We start from the raw sequence: 17,416 nt of genomic DNA on the forward strand, positions 1-17,416 counted from the left end.
AGTTCCAGCTGCTCCACTTCTGATCTGGCTCCCTACCGATGTGCCTGGGAAAGCAATGGAGGGTGGCCTGGGTCCTTGGGTCCCTGCACCCATGTGGGAGACTAGGAGGAAGCTCTTGGCCCCTGGCTCCTGGCTTTGGATTGGCTCCAGCCGTTGCAGCCATTTGGGGAATGAACTAATGGATGGAAGACCTCTCTCTGTCTCTACTTTCTCTGTAACTCTGTCTTTCAAATAAATAAAATAAATCTTTAAAAAAAATGGCTTATCTTCTTATTGACATCTATAGTCGTAACAGATATTAAAAAATAGTAAAGTTTCACCTCAAGGGTGGAAACCTTTAAACCTTTTAAAATTAACCAAATTGACCACTGCAAGCACAGCCGTTGTGCCTTGGGGACATTGTCGCGATTGTGGGTGAATCTTCCAATGCTGGTTGTGAGTTGTCTCATGACTAACCAGTGGCTGCCAAGTCACTTTAGGGCTTGGCACCCTAGAGTTTGCTGGGAGAACAGCTCAGAGCGCAGCTCCGAGTTTGCTGGTGAGCTGCCCTTAGAATGCTAGACTGGGCACCACCCCGACCGTCCTGAGACCAGGACCCAGTGAAGTGTATAGCTGATTCCTCATCTTATAAGCATCTTTTTTGCTGCTGGATGCTGTTGACCAGCCCCTTCTGTTTGGAATGCCCTAGCTTCTGTGCTGCAGGTACTGTTATTCTATAACCAAGTACCTCCAGATTGAGCATCTCCAAGCAACCACTTTATTATGCTCGTGGGAGCTGTGGGTCAGGAGTGTGGATGGAGGATGGTAATGATGGCTGGTTTCTGTTTTCCCATGCCTGGGACCACAGCTGGGAAGACTTGAAATTTGAGAGTGGCTGGAGCACAAGGGGCTGGAATCAACTGAAGGCTTGTTCACGCATGTGTTTGGCACCTGCTCCTCTGTATGGTTGGGCTTCCTTACAACATGGTGGCTTCAGAGGAGTGGGACTTCTTGCTTACTGGTGGTTGCTCAGGGCTTCAGGTGTAAGCTGGAAGCCACAGTACCTTTATCAGCCACCCAGACTTGGGAGTCATACCATACCTTCTGCTGTACTCTATTGCTTGAAGCAGTCACAGGCTCATCGGACTCAAGGTCAAGGGGCGTAGACTATGGAACCATGTGTCTCAGCTGGCACAGTAGTTTCTCCTGCTTCTCTCCTTTAGTGTCTTTTGCTTTGGATCTCCAAAAGATACTGGATTCCTCCTGAGTCTTATTTTTCTTGTAGCCCACCCTCTGAAAACATCCACCCCCTGATTTTAGTGGCTCCCTACACATTGGTGAATTCCACCTGGGTCATCTGTCCTGGCTTTCTCGTTGGTGTCAGAACAAATACACACATTGTCCTGTGGCACTGTGAGTGGAACGTCCCCAGAGGGAACACACGCATTTTCTCTGCACACCTGCTTCTGAGTTCCCTACCTCAGCTGATGACACCACCGTCCGCTCAGCCACCCAGTACATTCAAGACTCCTTTCTCTTCCTCATTTCTGTGTCTGGCCATTTATGTAGTCTTGGTGGTTTTGTCTTCTCTTGTATATGTTGTCCTGCTGTGTTATGCAAAAAGGTCCTTGCTTTATTTACTTCAGGGTCCCCTCACATTGAACTGTTATGAAAAGCTCCTTTCCACCCCTCAGATCATCCTGTACAGAATGACTTACCCGAAGCACAAAGCTAAGCATGTTAGTCCCCTATTTAAAACCAGTGACTGTTCCCCGCAGTCAGTAGCATGCAGTCTGCTTGGGGATGGTCTTGGTTGTGGTCTCCTTGGCTCTGTCCTTGTCACCCATCAGCTTCTCCTTTCCTCTTGATTTCTGGAAAACTCCTGTTCATCCTGTCAAGTGCCTCCTCTCTGAAGCCTTCCCAGGCTCTGCTCCCTCTGTCTCTCTTATGTACCCCGCCATTGTGTATATTTTTCAGGCCTCTGGGACATCTCCCAGGGCACAGGACTAAATGTTTAGTTTGGGGTCCAGGACCTCATAGAGACTAGGGTGATGTTGAATAGAATTAATCAGGGAAATTGTCACAGAATCTCTGAACACCAGTGGTTTGAGGATTCTCCCTATTATACTTGACCTTTTAATTGACTTACTGTTAACAGTCACCAAGTGTCCTTTTTATACATAAAGATGCCCGCTGTGTGTGTCTAAGACTAGGGAAGGTGAATGGGGCCTGCAAGATCAGCCCTTTCTCCTTGTGTCCCGAGTGGCTGTGGAGAACTTTGACTTTGGTTCTTCTTAGGAACAAAGTCTTTTATCTGCTTTAGAAGCTCATGCTCAGCTTAGCAACAAAGAGTGGTTGGAATTACCCAAGGGAAAAGAGAGGAGATGAGGAAATAAGGTGCCAGGGACCTTGACCCATCAAATTAATTTGGAGCAGGGAACACTCAGGTCCTCAGTAGTTCAACTGATATGTAACTCGAGAGAGAGACAGAGGGAGAGAGAGAGAGAGAGAGAGACAGAGAAATCTTTCATCTGCTGGTTCACTCCCTAAATGACTGCAATAGCCAGGGTGGAACAGGCAGAAACCAGGAGCCAGGAATCTCATCTGGGTCTCCCACATGGGTGGCAGGGGCCCAAGTACTTGGGCCATTTTCCACTTCTTATCCCTGGCCATTAGCAGGGAGCTGGATTGGAAGTGAAGCAGCCAGGACATGAAACGCCATGCATGGGGGATGCTGGTGTGGCAGGTGGTGGCTTTACCTACTATGCCACAATGCCAACTCCCAATTAATGTTAATTGAGTGACTCCTGTGTACAAGGTCTTCTTTTAGGAGCTAAGAATACAGGGCTAAACAAAACTGACAAAGTTCCTTAACTTCCATCTGGAAGAAACCATGGCTCTCCTGCCTCATGGAACTTTCTCTCTGGGTAGAGTGGGAGCATCCTGACTGCAGCTGATGGGCCTCTGCGTTCCTTGTATGTAGCAGTCCCATGTATGTAGCAGACACTCAACAGATGCTTGTAGAGGGAGTGAATGAGTACTGCTTGTACAAATGAGGTTTAACCAGGCGGATTTTTCTTCCTTTTGGGAAGAGAACTAGATTTGATTCCTCTCCTGTCAGGTGTGGGGAGATTTCCCTGTAGAAGCCCCAGGTCTTCCAGGCAGAAGTGCCCCGCAGAGAGAGCCACGTGCTGTTGGCCGGGCTGTGTGTGATTTGACGGCCCTCCAGAGTCAGCTACAAAATGAGCCTGCCATGTTCTGGCCGACAGCTACTGGTCCCCTGTTGCCTCTTTGCCTCAATAAACAGCCAGGCCAGACCAGTTAGCCAGGTGGGGCGCATGGGGGAACGTAGCTTTCCCTTTTCTCTTTTTCACTGTTTGGTTGGCCGAGTGCAAGTGTTTTAAATAGAACAGACATTGTGGCTATAAAACATCTGTAACACTGCACATTTAGTAAAGTTCCTGGCAGGCCGAGGTTTGATTGGTGATTTTTTTTTCTGTGTCTGTTGTTGCCTTTTCTCTTCTGTTTATCCCACTGGAAAATAAAGTTTTCTTTTATGTGAAGATTTATAGAAATATGTTCCTGGCACGAAGTGAGCGTGGATGGATTAGGATGTTGGTGTAGCAGAGAAATATTACCTCTGTGGCATGGGCAGCTTTATCTCTCACACAGAATGGCCTTCGTAATGTGCAGCCATCTATTCTTTTGAGGGTAAGGAGCAGCTGAGGTTATAGCAGATAAAGATGCAGCCTTGCATGGAGACAGCCTTTGTTTTCCTAAAGCATCTTTAGTCCCTAGAATGCCACATTTGCCAAGAGCTGTTGCTGGAGGTGGCCTGGCTCAGGGTGGTGTCCACAAAAATCCAAGTGCAATAGAATTGATAATAATTAGTTGTTACATGTCCAGAGTGTGCTTTGTGCCTCTTCCAAGTGCCTTTCCTTCTTTGTGTGCTCTGTGATGCAGGCAGGGATGGTTTGATCCCTATTCACAGACAGAGAACAGAGGTGAAGTCACTGGCAGGGTAGGAAGGTAGCTGGGAGAGAGAAGAGTCGCTTAGTGGGTGTCTCTTGTTCCAACCCCGTGCCAGGCATATTTCATGTGCTAGCTCTTTTAATCCAGTTTTGTAGAGGAAGAAACTGGAGTTGAGAGGTATTCAGGTGCTTTAGTCACGTAGTAGACACATGGCAGCACAGGATTTCTCAAGATCCTCTGCTTTCTACTGTATCACTCAGCCTGCCTGGGGTGCTGAGATTGGAATCCAACCTTCCCATCTGAAAAGTGTCAGATCTGGTATTCTTTGCAGCTTCCAAGGCCCTCCTGGGTTTAGAAAAATCACCTCCCATATTTTGAGGAGGTGAGCCATTCGTTCAAAAGCAGAGAGACTTGCTCATGATTTTGGCTTCTCTTACCACAAACAGTTCTTTGAGTCTCCCCATTTCCTTGAAGGGAAGTTACTTGTAGGGGGAGGAAAGGATCAGATCGGCACAACCTGGCTGGGGTGGGGGAGGGTGTGTGTGCATGTCTTGCTTTCCTTGACAGGCACTATTTATGACCTAACAGATGGCCAAGTGTGTTTCCCAAGACCATTGTGCAAAGGGTGCCATGTGCTTATCTCACTTTCTGCCTCCCCTCGCCGCCCTGCCTCTACCTTCCCTCCCACCACTGCCTGTTTCTGGGAGAGTAGCATGGCAGAGCAGGAGATGTGGACAGGAGAGCTGACCCCAGGTCACAGGCTGGTCATGAGGACTGACGTCCAGAGATCTTCCTATCAGTCCATCCCTTTCTTTTTTTTGCCCACGTCTCCTGGCCAACATCGAAGCATTAAAATAACCCAGGCTTCCCACCTTCCCCATGCTCAATGGCCCTGTTTTTTCCTATCAAGCAGGTTAAAAGTTGCTTCTGTTTGAGCCCTGCCTCCCTGGCCTGACCTACAGGGCCCTCCTTGTTCAGCCTGGGCGGCTCTGCTCCATGTATTCCATAGCCCCTTTACTGCTGTCTTCTGGAACCACTAGCAGACCTCAGAGGGAGACCTTTTCCCCTTTCTCTCCTCTCTAACCGCTGCTGAGCTTCACACCACAGGTCTTGCCTAGCCCTGTACCCCTAAAACTCTATGATGCTACAGACAACACAGTTTTCCCTTGACATTGAGTGTTGTTGGAGCAGAGATAAGGTCTGTGACTTTACATCCACTGAGCCTAGCATCATGCTTGGCATATAGTAGGTCCTCAAAACATGTTTGAAGAGAGAAGAAGTGAATGATTGTGACTTGCTCTTACCCCCTTGGTCATCATTCTTGCTCTGCTGGGATTCAGCACGTGTTTCTGGAGCACCTACTGTGTGCTGGTGCAGTAACGTCCTCATCTCTTGGGATGGTCACAGCAGCTCCATGACATGGGTGGGGGCTGTGCTGGGGCTCAAGGCTGCCATCCCTGGGAGACCCTAGACTCCATCTGCCCCCTTCCGCCTTTTGTCCCCTCATGCTCAGAAAGGGCAGCCTTGCTGTTGTTGGGGCCCCCTGGCAGAAGCAGCTGCCTGGAGAGCTCTGGCTGCACATCAGAATCTTCTGGGGAGTGTTGGAAAAATCCTGCTGCTGGACCTCACTGTGGAGCGATGACATGAGGATCCCCAGGCTGGGGCCTGGGCATCAGTGGGTTCTAGGCATCCTCAAGGCCAAGCCGCTCTGCACCAGGGCTGAGCAGCCCTGCACTGTGAGAGCGTCAGCGCCTCGCAGCCTCTCCACACCGTGTGGATTAAGTGAAACCTGCTCATCAGGAACTGATTGCCTGCACATCTGAAATATGGTAATGAAGGTAATCAAGGCTAAGGGTTAAGGCTGCCGTTCTTCTCCTGAAATCAGCTGGAGGGTTTGGGGGCTGGGACACCTTGACTCGAGAGCCTGCGTACCAGCAATGGTTTTGTTCTCCCTCTACCCAGAAGAGCAGGTCAGATTGCTGCTGATGGGAATAGGCCTCGCTCTTGTAGGTGGCTCCCCGCTCATGGGAAGGGTGGGTTCCAGAATCCCCGCCTTGAGCAGTCTTCCGTGGGAGACAGTGGTACCCTCGGAAGCTCCTGACCAGCATGGCTTCACCTGACTTCTCCCCAGCCTGGCATCTCAGCCCGGCCCTTGACGGTCCCTAAACTGTTGTTGAGGGAAGGACTGGGGCCCTGTAAGGTAGTGGGTAAAGGAGTAGGGCTCTACTTCTGGGTCCAAGGAACTTTGAACTTCAGGGTAGAAACCTGTCCTCTGGTAGTTGTTACCCAGACAACCTGAAATGTTTGGTGACAAGCGCCATTGGGTGGTGGCAAGTTCTGAACTTATCACCATGGCTGGTGTCACTGCCTGTGCTTGGACTGGCTTCTGGTGAGAAGAGCTGGAGCCAGAGGGAGAGGCCCCGAGGAAGCTGTGTACTTCAGGACTTAGGCTCGGGGACTGGGTTTCCTTGGTGTCTCTGGAGGGTGGTGTCTTGTTGGAGAGACTTGGTGTCTGTTAGAGGATGTACAGTCTTCTCAGTTCCCCTGTCACAGGCATTATCTGTCCATGTTAGTTAGGCCAGGGTATTATGTGCAATTATAGAAGGGGAGAGCAGAGACCAGCATTGTGGCACAGCAGGTTAAGCTACCACCTGCAACACTGCCAATTCGAGTCCCAGCTGCTCCACTTCTGATCTAGCTCCCTGCTACTGTACCTGGGAAAGCAGTGGAAGATGGCCCAAGTGCTTGAGCTCCTGAATCCTGGCTTTGGCCTGACCCAGCCCCAATCATCATGGCCATTTGGGCAGAGAACCAGTAGATGGAAGATGTCTCTGTCTCTCCCTCTCTGTCCCTCTGACTTTCAAATCAATCAATCAATCTTAGGAAAGCAAGGGGAGAGTGAGGCTCAGACTTGAACTGACCTTATCTATTTAACCTGATTCAGTTATTTAGCATGTCTTAGTGTATACAGATAGGCTGGAAAAAAACTAGTGGACAAGTATCAGATAATTTAAACTTAGAACTGTTTGGTTCGGATCACTTCTCTTCTCTTGACACTTCTGTGCTGTAGCCAGGGACCCCAGAACTGTCCATGTTGCTGTTTCCAGGGTCCTCTCTGTTGCCGTGGGTCATCCTGTGCTTTGTCAGAGGAGTTCCCCCAGGGGCACATTGGGCTCTCACTATGGAGTGACAGGTCCCAGCCCCAGTACCCTATCTGCCTCTTTCTTTGCCCATCTTTCTCAGCCTGTCAAGCAGCAGCCATGGAAGCTTCTCTTCTGTCTGCAGACTTGCTCAGCTTCCTCACAGATTGAGGAATTTAATTTTGCCTAATACCACCATCTTGAGGTATTGGTTGTCATTTGAACACAGGTCAAGTCTTGGGGCCTTCCCCGCGGTGAGTCCAGCTGATCGTGTGGCGAGCACTGGCGGGTCAGGGGCCCCAGGAAGGATGGAGTGACAGGTAAACCACCTGTGGACTCAGGGCAGCCCTGACAGCAGCCAGCCCCCTCGCTCAGCCTCTGCTGACGCGGACGTCACCATCCTTAATTTCCTGTGCCTTGCGAGGCAGTGCTCATCTCTGTACCTTTTTCTCTTACCAGCCCCTCCCACCGCCCCGCAAGCCCCCGATAGGAATCAGTGCTACTGTCTAGCATATTACTCTCTGATACTGATCTGTGGACAGGTCACCGTGCGGCTGCAGCTTCCTGCCCAAGGGTAAGAGGAAGGAGCATTTTTAAAATGAGTCTGGGAGGGAGCCAGGCAGAGGGCTGAGTGAGGAGGGGCCTGTGCTCCCTGCCCAGGCCTCCTGACAACGTCATCACAAGATTACCTTCTCCCATAGGTGAATTGTTGTTTTAATCAGAGGTAGTGTTAATACCTGTGTCGTGTAATTGTGTGTAAATTACAGCCCAGCTCCACATAGATGATGGCTATTTTTTTCCCTCCTAATTTTAAAGCTGTTTAGAGGGAATGCCAAATTAGAACCTGAACCCTAGTGCTCCCTAGATGATAGCTATAGGCTGGGAGGAAGAGCTCAGAGAAACCTTTGAGGTTTTTTGTTGTCAGTTCCTCCAAAGTTGAGCTCTGCGATTGGCAACATAAAAGATTGTTACACCCTTTCCCAGTGGGCAGCTATGGGTGACTTGGAACACATGGGGTCAGCAGAGGGAGCAGCAGAGAGGATGTACTTTCTTGGGTGTTTGGGATAATTCTGAGCCCTGGTCTCATTCATAAACTTGGCCTAGGGATCTCTCTAGCCTGTCTGTATTTTAGAGTGTGTGGGGAGGGGAGGAGGAAGGAGATAGTTTAATTGAAGTATAATTCAAATACCTTATAATTATCTATTTATTTTTAAAAAGTATTTATCTTCTGTTTATTTGAAAGGCAGAGACAGAGACAGACACACAGAGGTGTTCCATCCAGTGTTTCATTCCCCTAATGCCTATAATAGCCAGGCCTGGGCCAAGCCAACTCCAGGAATCAGGAACTCAACCCAGATCTCCCATGCGGATGGCAGAGATCCAAGTACTTGAGTCATCACATGCTGCCTCCCAAGGTGCAGATTAGCAGGAGACTAGAAACAGAATCGGAGCTGGGATTTTTTTTATTTTACTTGAAAGTCAGAGTTACACAGAGAGAGGAGAGGCAGAGAGAGGGAGAAAGGTCTTCCATCCGATGGTTCTCTCTCCAATTGGCCACAATGGCCAGAACTGCACCGATCCGAAACCAGGAGCCAGGAAGTTCTTCTGGGTCTCCCACACGGTCTCAGGGGCCCAAGGACTTGTGTCATCTTCTACTGCTTTCCCAGGCCACAGCAGAGAGCTAGATCAGAAGTGGAGCAGCCAGGTCTTTAACTGGCACCCATAAGGGATGCTGGCGCTTCAGGCCAGGGCGTTAACCTGCTGCGCCACAGCGCCGGCCCCAGGATCTGGGACTTGAACCTAGGCTCCGATATAAGATGGTGAAATCTCAGCCAACATCTTAGCTACTGTGCTAGATGCATATCTCAGTTACACACTTAAATGTATAATTCAGTGGGTTCTATTATATTCAGATATGTGCACCCGTTGCCGCAGTCAATTTTAACATTTTTATCACCGCAAGAAGAAACCACATACCTTTTAGCCATCACCACCCCCAGTAGGCAACTACTGTCTGCAGAGTTTTCAAAAAGTTAATGGAAAATGCATATTATGGGGCTGCCGCTGTGGTGTACCAGGTAAAGCTGCTGCCTGCAGTGCCAGGTTCCTGTATGGGTGCTGTTCAAAACTAACTGCTGCACTTATCATCCAACTCTCTGCTATGGCCTGCGAAAGCAGTAGAAGATGGCCCAAGTCCTTGGGTCCGTGCGCCCATGTGGGAGATCTGGAAGAAGCTCCAGGATCCTGGTTTAGGATTGGCCCAGGTCTGGCTGTTGTGGCCATCTAGGGAGTGAACCAGTGGATGGAAGATTCTCTCTCTCTCTCTGCCTCTACCTCTCTATAACTCTGCCTTTCAAATAAATAAATATTAAAAAGAAAAAGATGCATATTATGAAATTAACTCAGCATGGATTCTGGACCTGTTTTGTATTAAAACTTATCTTTTAATTCCTTTTTCCCATGAACTTTTAGAAGTGCCTTTGTGCCTTCTATCTCTATAGATTTCCTTACCATGGGCTTTTATATAAATGGAGCTATGTAATAGGTGGTCTTTTGTGACTGGCATCTTTCACTTAGCATTGCTGTTTTCACAGTTCATCCATGTTGTAGCAAGAGACAGCATTTCATTCATTTTTATGGCTGCCTAGTATTCTGCCCCGTGGTTCTACCATATGGTGTTTAATCATTCAGGTGTGGTGGATTTTGCGTGGTTCCACTTTTTGGCTGTGATGAGCAGTGCTGCTGTGAACATTTGGGTGGAAGTTTTGGTAGAAGTATGCTTGACTTTCTCCTGGGTACATACCTCTGTATGTGGCATTGCTGGGTAAATGGTAACTGAGGAACTGCTAGACTTTTCTAAAGAAGCTGGACTCTTACATTCCCACCAGCAAAATCTGGCCTGTTGTTTTTGTGTCTTTCCTTCAAAATTGAAAAAGAAGAGGTCAGACTGGTTCCTCACCATGCCCCCACTTCTCGCCTTTCCCCGTCTTTCTGTTGAGAGGAAGATTTTAAACACCAGCACAAATGAACGGTGTCAGTGGAAAGGGCAAGAATTTTAAAAAATGTTTTTATTTGCGAGTGAGAGCAAGGTAGTGCTCGAATCCTCTGGTCCACTCAGCAGTTCCTCGGGCTGCTGTGACAAGTCCCTGTACCTGGGAGCTTACGTAACAGGCATGCCTCTGATGGCGGCAGTGCTGGCTCCTTTGAGAGCCTCTGCAGGAGGAACTGACCCATGCCTCTCCCCAGGCCTCTCCCCAGTGCCAGCAATCCTTGGTCCTCCTTGGACTGTGGACGCATCAGCCCAAGCTCTGCTTCCATCTTCCCATAGCCCCTTCTTTGTGTCTTAAAGGACGCCAGTTGCTGGCTGTAGGTCCCACCCCACATCTAGTATGGCTTCCTTTCAAGATCCTTAAGTATTTAATAAGTAAAGATACTGTTTATTTCCATGGGGCAGGAGCTGTGGCACAACTGGTAAAGCTGCTGCCTGTGACACCCATCCCATATGGGCACTGGTTTGTGTCCTGGCTGCTCCATTTCCAATCCAGCTCCCTGCTGATGGCCTAGGAAGAGCAGCAGAAGATGGCCCAAGTCCTTGGGCCCCTGCACCCACGTGAGAGATGTAGATGAAACTCCTGGCTCCTGGCTTCAGCCTGACCCAGCCCTGGCCATTGTGACCATCTGGGCAGTGAACTAGCAGGTGGAAGATTCTCTCTCTCTCTCTCTCTCTCTCCCTCTCTCCCTCTCTCCCTCTCTGTCTATAACTCTGCCTTTCAAATAAATAAATAGTTTTTTTTTTTACGAGACCCTGTTTTCAAATCAGATCTCCCTCTGAGAATCTTAGTGGGCCTGGGATTGAGGAGGACTGTGTTCAGTGCACCACAGTGCCTTTTCCATATTTGATCCTAGAAATATTGGGAGAAGATTCCCAGTATCTGATCAACATTCTGATTTTGCATACTGGATTCAGATGTGATGAAGGGATCAGTAGTGGTGGTGATGGTGACAGTGCTGGTGGTAGTAACAGTGGCTGTTTCCTGTTGTGGGAAAGGAAGGGAAAAAATCCTGGGAGAGATGAGGACTTCAGAGGATATGTCCTTTGGAAGAAACGTCCCAGGAAATGGAACCCTGGATGTGGGAAGTTGTGGGGCTGCAGTTGGTATCTTTGCCATATAAGGCTTGGGGCTGAATTCTGCAGTGCAGAATAACAAGGGGGAAAGTGCATGGTGGAAAATGCCCTGGGATTCATCCCAGATTCTGAATCTGCTGAGTGCTTTTGTTCATCAGTGATGCTTGCTTGATTGTTTTCGGTGTAATGAATGGGTCCCAAGGACACTGTCTGCCTGACTACTCACCTTGCCTTTCATTGGCACACAGGTCATCTCAATGGGACTTGATTTTTCATCTGCATGGTAGGCAGCATGGACTGAAAGGCTGCGGGGTCCCAGCCAGTGGTAGCGTTGCAGCATCTTCCCTGGGCTCTCTGCAGGTGAGAGTGCACCTGTAAACCAGCCCATGTTCCTGGGCAGCGAACCTGACACAGATCTTTTCCTTAAGGTGACTTAGAATGTTTCAGGAGCATGATCATAGCAAAAGTTGATTGGATTTCCCTGGACCCCTCTCATACCCATTTTGTTCTCTCCAGAGCCATTTCCTGCCTCACCACGTATTTGTCAGGATTAAGAAATATTCACATGGTTTTTCATTCTACCCCCAACCACACACACACACATACACATACTTGTGGTAATAACTACTATCTTTGGGCCAGTGCTGTTGGAGCTAAGTTTTTCCTTTCAGGATCTTTTAAAAAATAATTTGTTTTCTGAACTCCTCTCTCCCTGCTCTGCTTTCAACACACACAGGCACACAAACACCCTGTTTGCCTTATCCTATTTTATAAAAATATAAATACTGGCCCTACTCTGACTATTTCAGATGGAAGCACATTTTTTAAAAGGGAACTTTTTAGAGTTTCATAAAAGAGCCAGCTGTCTGGTTCGAGGCAGGAAGGCGGAGTGTGCTTTGCAGCTCTAGTTAGCTGCTGGCTTTGGCCAGTTTGTGTGTGTAAACAGCAATTTTCTGAACTGGCATGGGTGCTGGGGTTTTCTTTGTGGAGCCAAGGGGTGTGTGGAGAGCAGTGGTCTTTAGTTAAATTACGGGTCTAGATGCAAAGCTCCACAGCAGTGATACTTGAATTTTAGGTACACACGGCCAGGAGTATGCACACCCACACACGTCATTTCCCAGGGTGATACCCTCAGCCTCAGAGGGCCATCTGCTGGGAGGGGTTGTCCCAACTGGCACAGGCCCCTGGAGTAGGGATCTGGCGTCTGATGAGGGGAAGAACTCACGTGACAGATCACTTCCTTCATGGATTTTGGTGTGAGCTCTGTCTGGGGATATGTAGATGGTTCTTTCTGGTTCTGGATGTACTGGGGCCCTCTGAGCCTCTGGGGTGCAGCTGCCAGCTTTCCTGTACTGCAGTGGGTAGGGCCCTGTACCAATGTGAAGACTGGGGATAGAAAGCAGTTACCAAGAGGACCTAACAGAGGATGAAAACAGAAATGGCTCTCTTCACTGGTGGGTGGAGAGGACTTTTTATAATGCAAAGGTGTATAGGGGCAGGTGCTTACTCTTTCTAAGGCTGGAAGAAGGTTAAAGCACCTAGAGTGCTGGATGGTACCTGCAGCAATGAGAAGCCAAGACTGAAAAGTGGGACTGGAGTTACCTGGGACACGTACACACATCCACATGTGCACGTGCAGACACACACATGTGCACGCGAACCTTGTCTAGTACTGATGAGCAATTGAAGCTCTTCATTTAGCTCCACTGAGAGGCTGTACACCCGCCTGTGTCCTTTTCTGGCTCCTCCCCAGCCATGCAGATGGAAGGGATAAGAAGAGAAGGCTGTGCGACTCTAGGGTCCTCTGCCTCCTGCAGTCCTCACTAGAATGCAAACCCTCCAGCAGTCCACAGTCTTTTTGGCCAAAGCAGACCACTCCCCCTCCCTGAGTGCGTGCACCCCTGGTGAGAGGGGTCACCGTGCTCGTCTCCAGAAGCTGAGACATGGGTGAGCAGTGTTGCCCAGCTGCCCTCTGGGATTCTTGCATGTGGAAGGCTCTGAGAAAGCCAGCCTCACTGTAGTGCCATGAGGAAGAGTGGGCTTCATCACGCAAGCCAGCTGGTCCTGCACAGGATGTTGTAGCAACTCCAGCACTTTGGTGCACAGCCTGGGGCCTGGTATTTCTCATCCTGCTGAGAAAAAAAAAGTGTTTTAAAGGCTTTTTTGGGACTGAGTAGATTTATGGCTGGTGTCTGCCTCTGTCTTTAGGGCTCTCCCTAGGCATGTTTATGACTATGAGGCAAGAGTGAAAGGTGTTAGGAAGTGCCCTTTTCATTTAGCCTGTTACTGGGGAATAAACATCCTGTTGACTTCTGTACTGGGAGAGAAAACACGGTGGGCGTTGACTTCTCAGGGTCCACAGGAGCGTTTGGCACAGAGATAAGGGCTGCGCTGTACCCACCTGCCTCTGAACAACGCGTCAATGAGACCATGGGGTTCCCTGTTTAGGATGCCTCTCCAGAGTTTCTTTAAGTTGAAAATTCCACTAGTGCATGTTTGCAGATCACGTTAGTGTTTCTTTATAGATATTTCATTACTTGGCTGGGGTAAAACATAAAAAAGGAATGAAAACTCTAAAATGAAGCTATTGGGAGTCTTTGCCCCATCTGAAATCACCGAGGGATGTAGAAAAGTGTTTTTGACATTGTAGTGGCAGAGAATGGCACAATAGGAGTTGATATTTCAACTTTTTATAGAATGTATTCTATCCCACGTTTATTCTGAACTTGAAGGATGAATTTAGGAGCTGACTTTGGATTCAGTTACAGTGGCCATTTATTGTCTACACGGTACTCCACTAGACACTTTGACATATGCCATTTAATTTATCCCTAATAGGAACCTTGTGTGTTGGGCTAATTATTATATCTCCGTTTTATAGCGTATTAAACTCCACATTCTATTAGAATGTAAGCTGTAGCACCTAGCACTTAATGTGTCTGTTGAATGAATACATTAAGAAGGTTACATTAGTAACATTTGGCAGTTGCTGAGTGCAGGGAGAGGTTTAGATCTAGAGAAGACTCGATGGAGTTTTACTGTTCCTGTGAACCTTGTTACACAAGGGAGCTGTCAGGAGTGTGGGAGAGGGAGCTGGGTGGCAAGAAGCAAGAGTAAGGTGCCCTGGTTAATGAGAGGTCCTTGGCGCTTCACAGATATGGACACTGATGGGATCTTCAGGGAGTGTCCTCGTGTATATCATCTAATCCTCCATTCATCTGAAAAGAGATGAGAAAAAGTAAACCACAGCTTTAAACACATGAGCAAATCTCCGTATGGCTCTCAGAGGCAATGGAAGACAGTGGCAGGCAGTGTGCAGTCACCAGGATGATGTCTCTTAGAGTAGAAAGACCGTTACAAGGATGTTCCAGTTTGGGGTCAGCCTGTGTGCTCTGGTGACATGGCCCTGATGGGAGCTGCCAAGCTCAGGCATGAGCTCTGGGAAGCCTCTCACCATCACGGCCATCACGGCCAGCACACTCGTGGATTTGTTTGGGAACTCTGGTCCAGCTCCTTGCAGTGCAGAGGAGAAGATGAAGAACAGAGGGTGTGAGTCCCATCCAGGGTCACACCCAGAGCTTAGACATTAGACACAGATGCCAGGTGTCCTGTGCCTTTCAGACTCCTGCTGGTCACCTCTGCCACCCTGGTGTCGCTCAGCTGAGGCTGTCCGTTGGGGGTGGCTGGGTTCATTTAGTCACTTGGGAAATGTGTGAGGAGGCTCAGTGAGGAAGCGATCCGGGCAGCCGTGGTCCCTAAACCGAGGCATCCTGCATCGGGACACGCTAGAGCCGCGGGACATCGTGTGTTTCGTCTCTGTGGCCAAACTGGTGAGGTCTAGCACCCACTGAATGTCTCAAGCTTTTACTTGGACATTGAAACCAAAATACCCTGACATATTGCTCATACCAAGTCTCCAGAATGAAGTTTATTTCCTTAACTTTTGGCTCCTCCATGTAAGATTTTTTGACTCCTTTTTTGAACACTTTCATTATTGTTTAAAAAAGATTTATTCATTTATTTGAAAGGCAGAGTTACAGAGAGAGAGCACAAGAGACAGAATCATCCACTGGTTCACTCCACAAATGCCCACAACGATGGGAGTTGGAGCTTCATTCAGGTTTCCCATGTAGGTGCAAGGGCCCAAGCAGCTGGACCATTCTCTGCTGCTCTCCCAGGCACACCAGCAAGGAGCTGGATCAGAAATGGAACAGCTGGGGCTCAAACCAGCTCCCAAATAGGATACTGGTGTCTCAAGCAGTGGCCCCACCTGCTATGCCACAACTCTGGCCCCCCTACATTTTTTTAATTAGTTCAAGTATTTACTTACTTGACAGGCAGAGATGGAGGGGAGGGACTCTTCCATCTATTGGTTCACTCCACTAATGACCACAATGGCTGGGGCTGGGCCAGGCTAGAGCTAAGAACCCAGAACTCACTCTGGCACTCCCACATGGGTGGCAAGGGCCCAAGTACTTGGGAACCTCTTCTGCCTTCCCAGGCACATTGGCGGGGAGCTGGATAGGAACGGGAGCAGCCAGAACTGGAAACAGCTCTCCGATATGGGATGCTGGCATTGTGGCAGTGACTTAACCCGCTGTGCCACAACGTTGACCCCTGAACAGTTTATATTATTTAATTTCCTTCTCCTTTTGCTCTAGGACTGGTAGGGGGTGGGGAGCACTCTGAAATGGAGTTACATGTGCTTACTTTTGCGTGTATCACAGCGCTCGCTCACGTGGGCTTGAGCATGCCTCAGCCTGTGCTTGGGGTTGTGGTGGGGAGGAATCTAAGAGGAATCAGGAGCTGAGCGTCTGGAGAAGGAAGTCGTACAGCCGACGGACATGGAGAGTGGGGAGAGGAGGACCGGGGAGATTTCAGAAAGGGAGGAGCTGTCCTTGTTGGGGACAGTCAACAGCTCCGTCTGCTGAGCTTTAGAGAAGGCTGTGGGACCATGGTTACAGCTGACCGTGGGAAGATCAGAGGGTAGGGGGCCATTCCCAGAAAGGCTACATGAACCAAAGCACAGTGTGGAGATTAGCTGAGCATGACTAGGGTGTGGATCAGGTGAAGATGGGGGTTGGAGGGTGGAGAGCAGAGCTCGCAGAGGGGTTCCTGGGTGTGATGTCGCTTCCCGTCCTGTCTGGAGACATTTGCCAGCTCCTGGAGGAGCCCCGTGTAGATGGTACACACGTGGTTGTGAATTACCTGTGCGTCTCTTTTGATGGGTTTTGTGGATATTTTCTGCACAGCAGATTTTAGGCATGTTCTGTTTTGTTTGCGTCTCTGAGGGTCAAACCAGCTTGAAGGTCATTTGCTACTACTGCATCCCAGCGAAGCTCTGGGCTACAGCCACAGAGGCCCTAAAGGCCCTCCTGCTGGTGGCATTGCAGGATGGGCAGAGCCCTGGTTTCCGGAGTCCTTCCACAAGCACAGGGCCTGCTCCATGCGTCTTGGATGGGCCTGACCTTGCCCAGAAAAGTGTGGGGTGTGGCTTGTTTCCATAGTTTTGCAAACACAGTTCCGAATAATGCGGTTAACCCATGCCCTTCTCTTGTCCCTTCTTGCAGATGGTCACAAGAACAAAGAAGATATTTGTAGGCGGATTATCTGCGAACACTGTTGTGGAAGATGTCAAGCAATATTTTGAGCAGTTTGGAAAGGTAAGCATGGCGTGAGGTCGGATCGCATACCCAGAAGGGACCTCCAACTTGGCTGCTGCTGTGGCCTCTGCCTCAGCCACAGCCGCGTCCTTCAGAAACACGTCCTTGAAGTTGGCCGTCATGATTTAAGTGAAACTCGGCAGGAGTCGGGCTGGGAGTCTGGCTTGTAGTCGGCGTGGTGCCCTGGGTGGCTGCGGCAGCAGACAGAGTGGCCTTTCAGTGCAGTGCTGCTGGCATTTGCTGGCCACGTGGGGCGCTGGGCTAGGAGCTGGCAGGGGCAGAGCTGGGGAGGCACGCTGGGCTGTGACTCACAGGGCAGCAGCTCCCGTAGAAGCTGCTGGAGGCCTGTGGGTTGGCGCTGGGCTTCCAGGTCCTGTGCCTTTCTGGAACATGCCCGCGGAGATGGGGCTCCCCAAGGTCCTTGGCAGCTGAACCCTACCCTGTCAAGTGCCCAAGGAGGCTTTGGGAAGATGCAGGGACTGCACCTGTCTGCGTTCCTGACCTGAGAGTCTGTGACACAGCAGGGGAATCATCTC

General features: G+C 49.4%; 1 protein-coding gene across 22 annotated transcripts in view; it reads left to right on the forward strand.

The window, feature by feature from the left end:
* Positions 1-17,416, forward strand: part of MSI2 (musashi RNA binding protein 2) — a 397,399-nt gene that overhangs the window by 126,997 nt on the left and 252,986 nt on the right. For all 22 annotated transcript variants that reach the window (XM_051824830.2, XM_051824832.2, XM_051824831.2 and 19 more), the window contains one exon: positions 16,788-16,880. In XM_051824830.2, the coding sequence (XP_051680790.1) occupies positions 16,788-16,880 (93 nt within the window). The remainder of the gene's footprint in view (positions 1-16,787; positions 16,881-17,416) is intronic.

This window comes from Oryctolagus cuniculus, chromosome 17 (assembly GCF_964237555.1).
Source record: "Oryctolagus cuniculus chromosome 17, mOryCun1.1, whole genome shotgun sequence".
Taxonomy (NCBI): Eukaryota; Metazoa; Chordata; class Mammalia; order Lagomorpha; family Leporidae; genus Oryctolagus; species Oryctolagus cuniculus.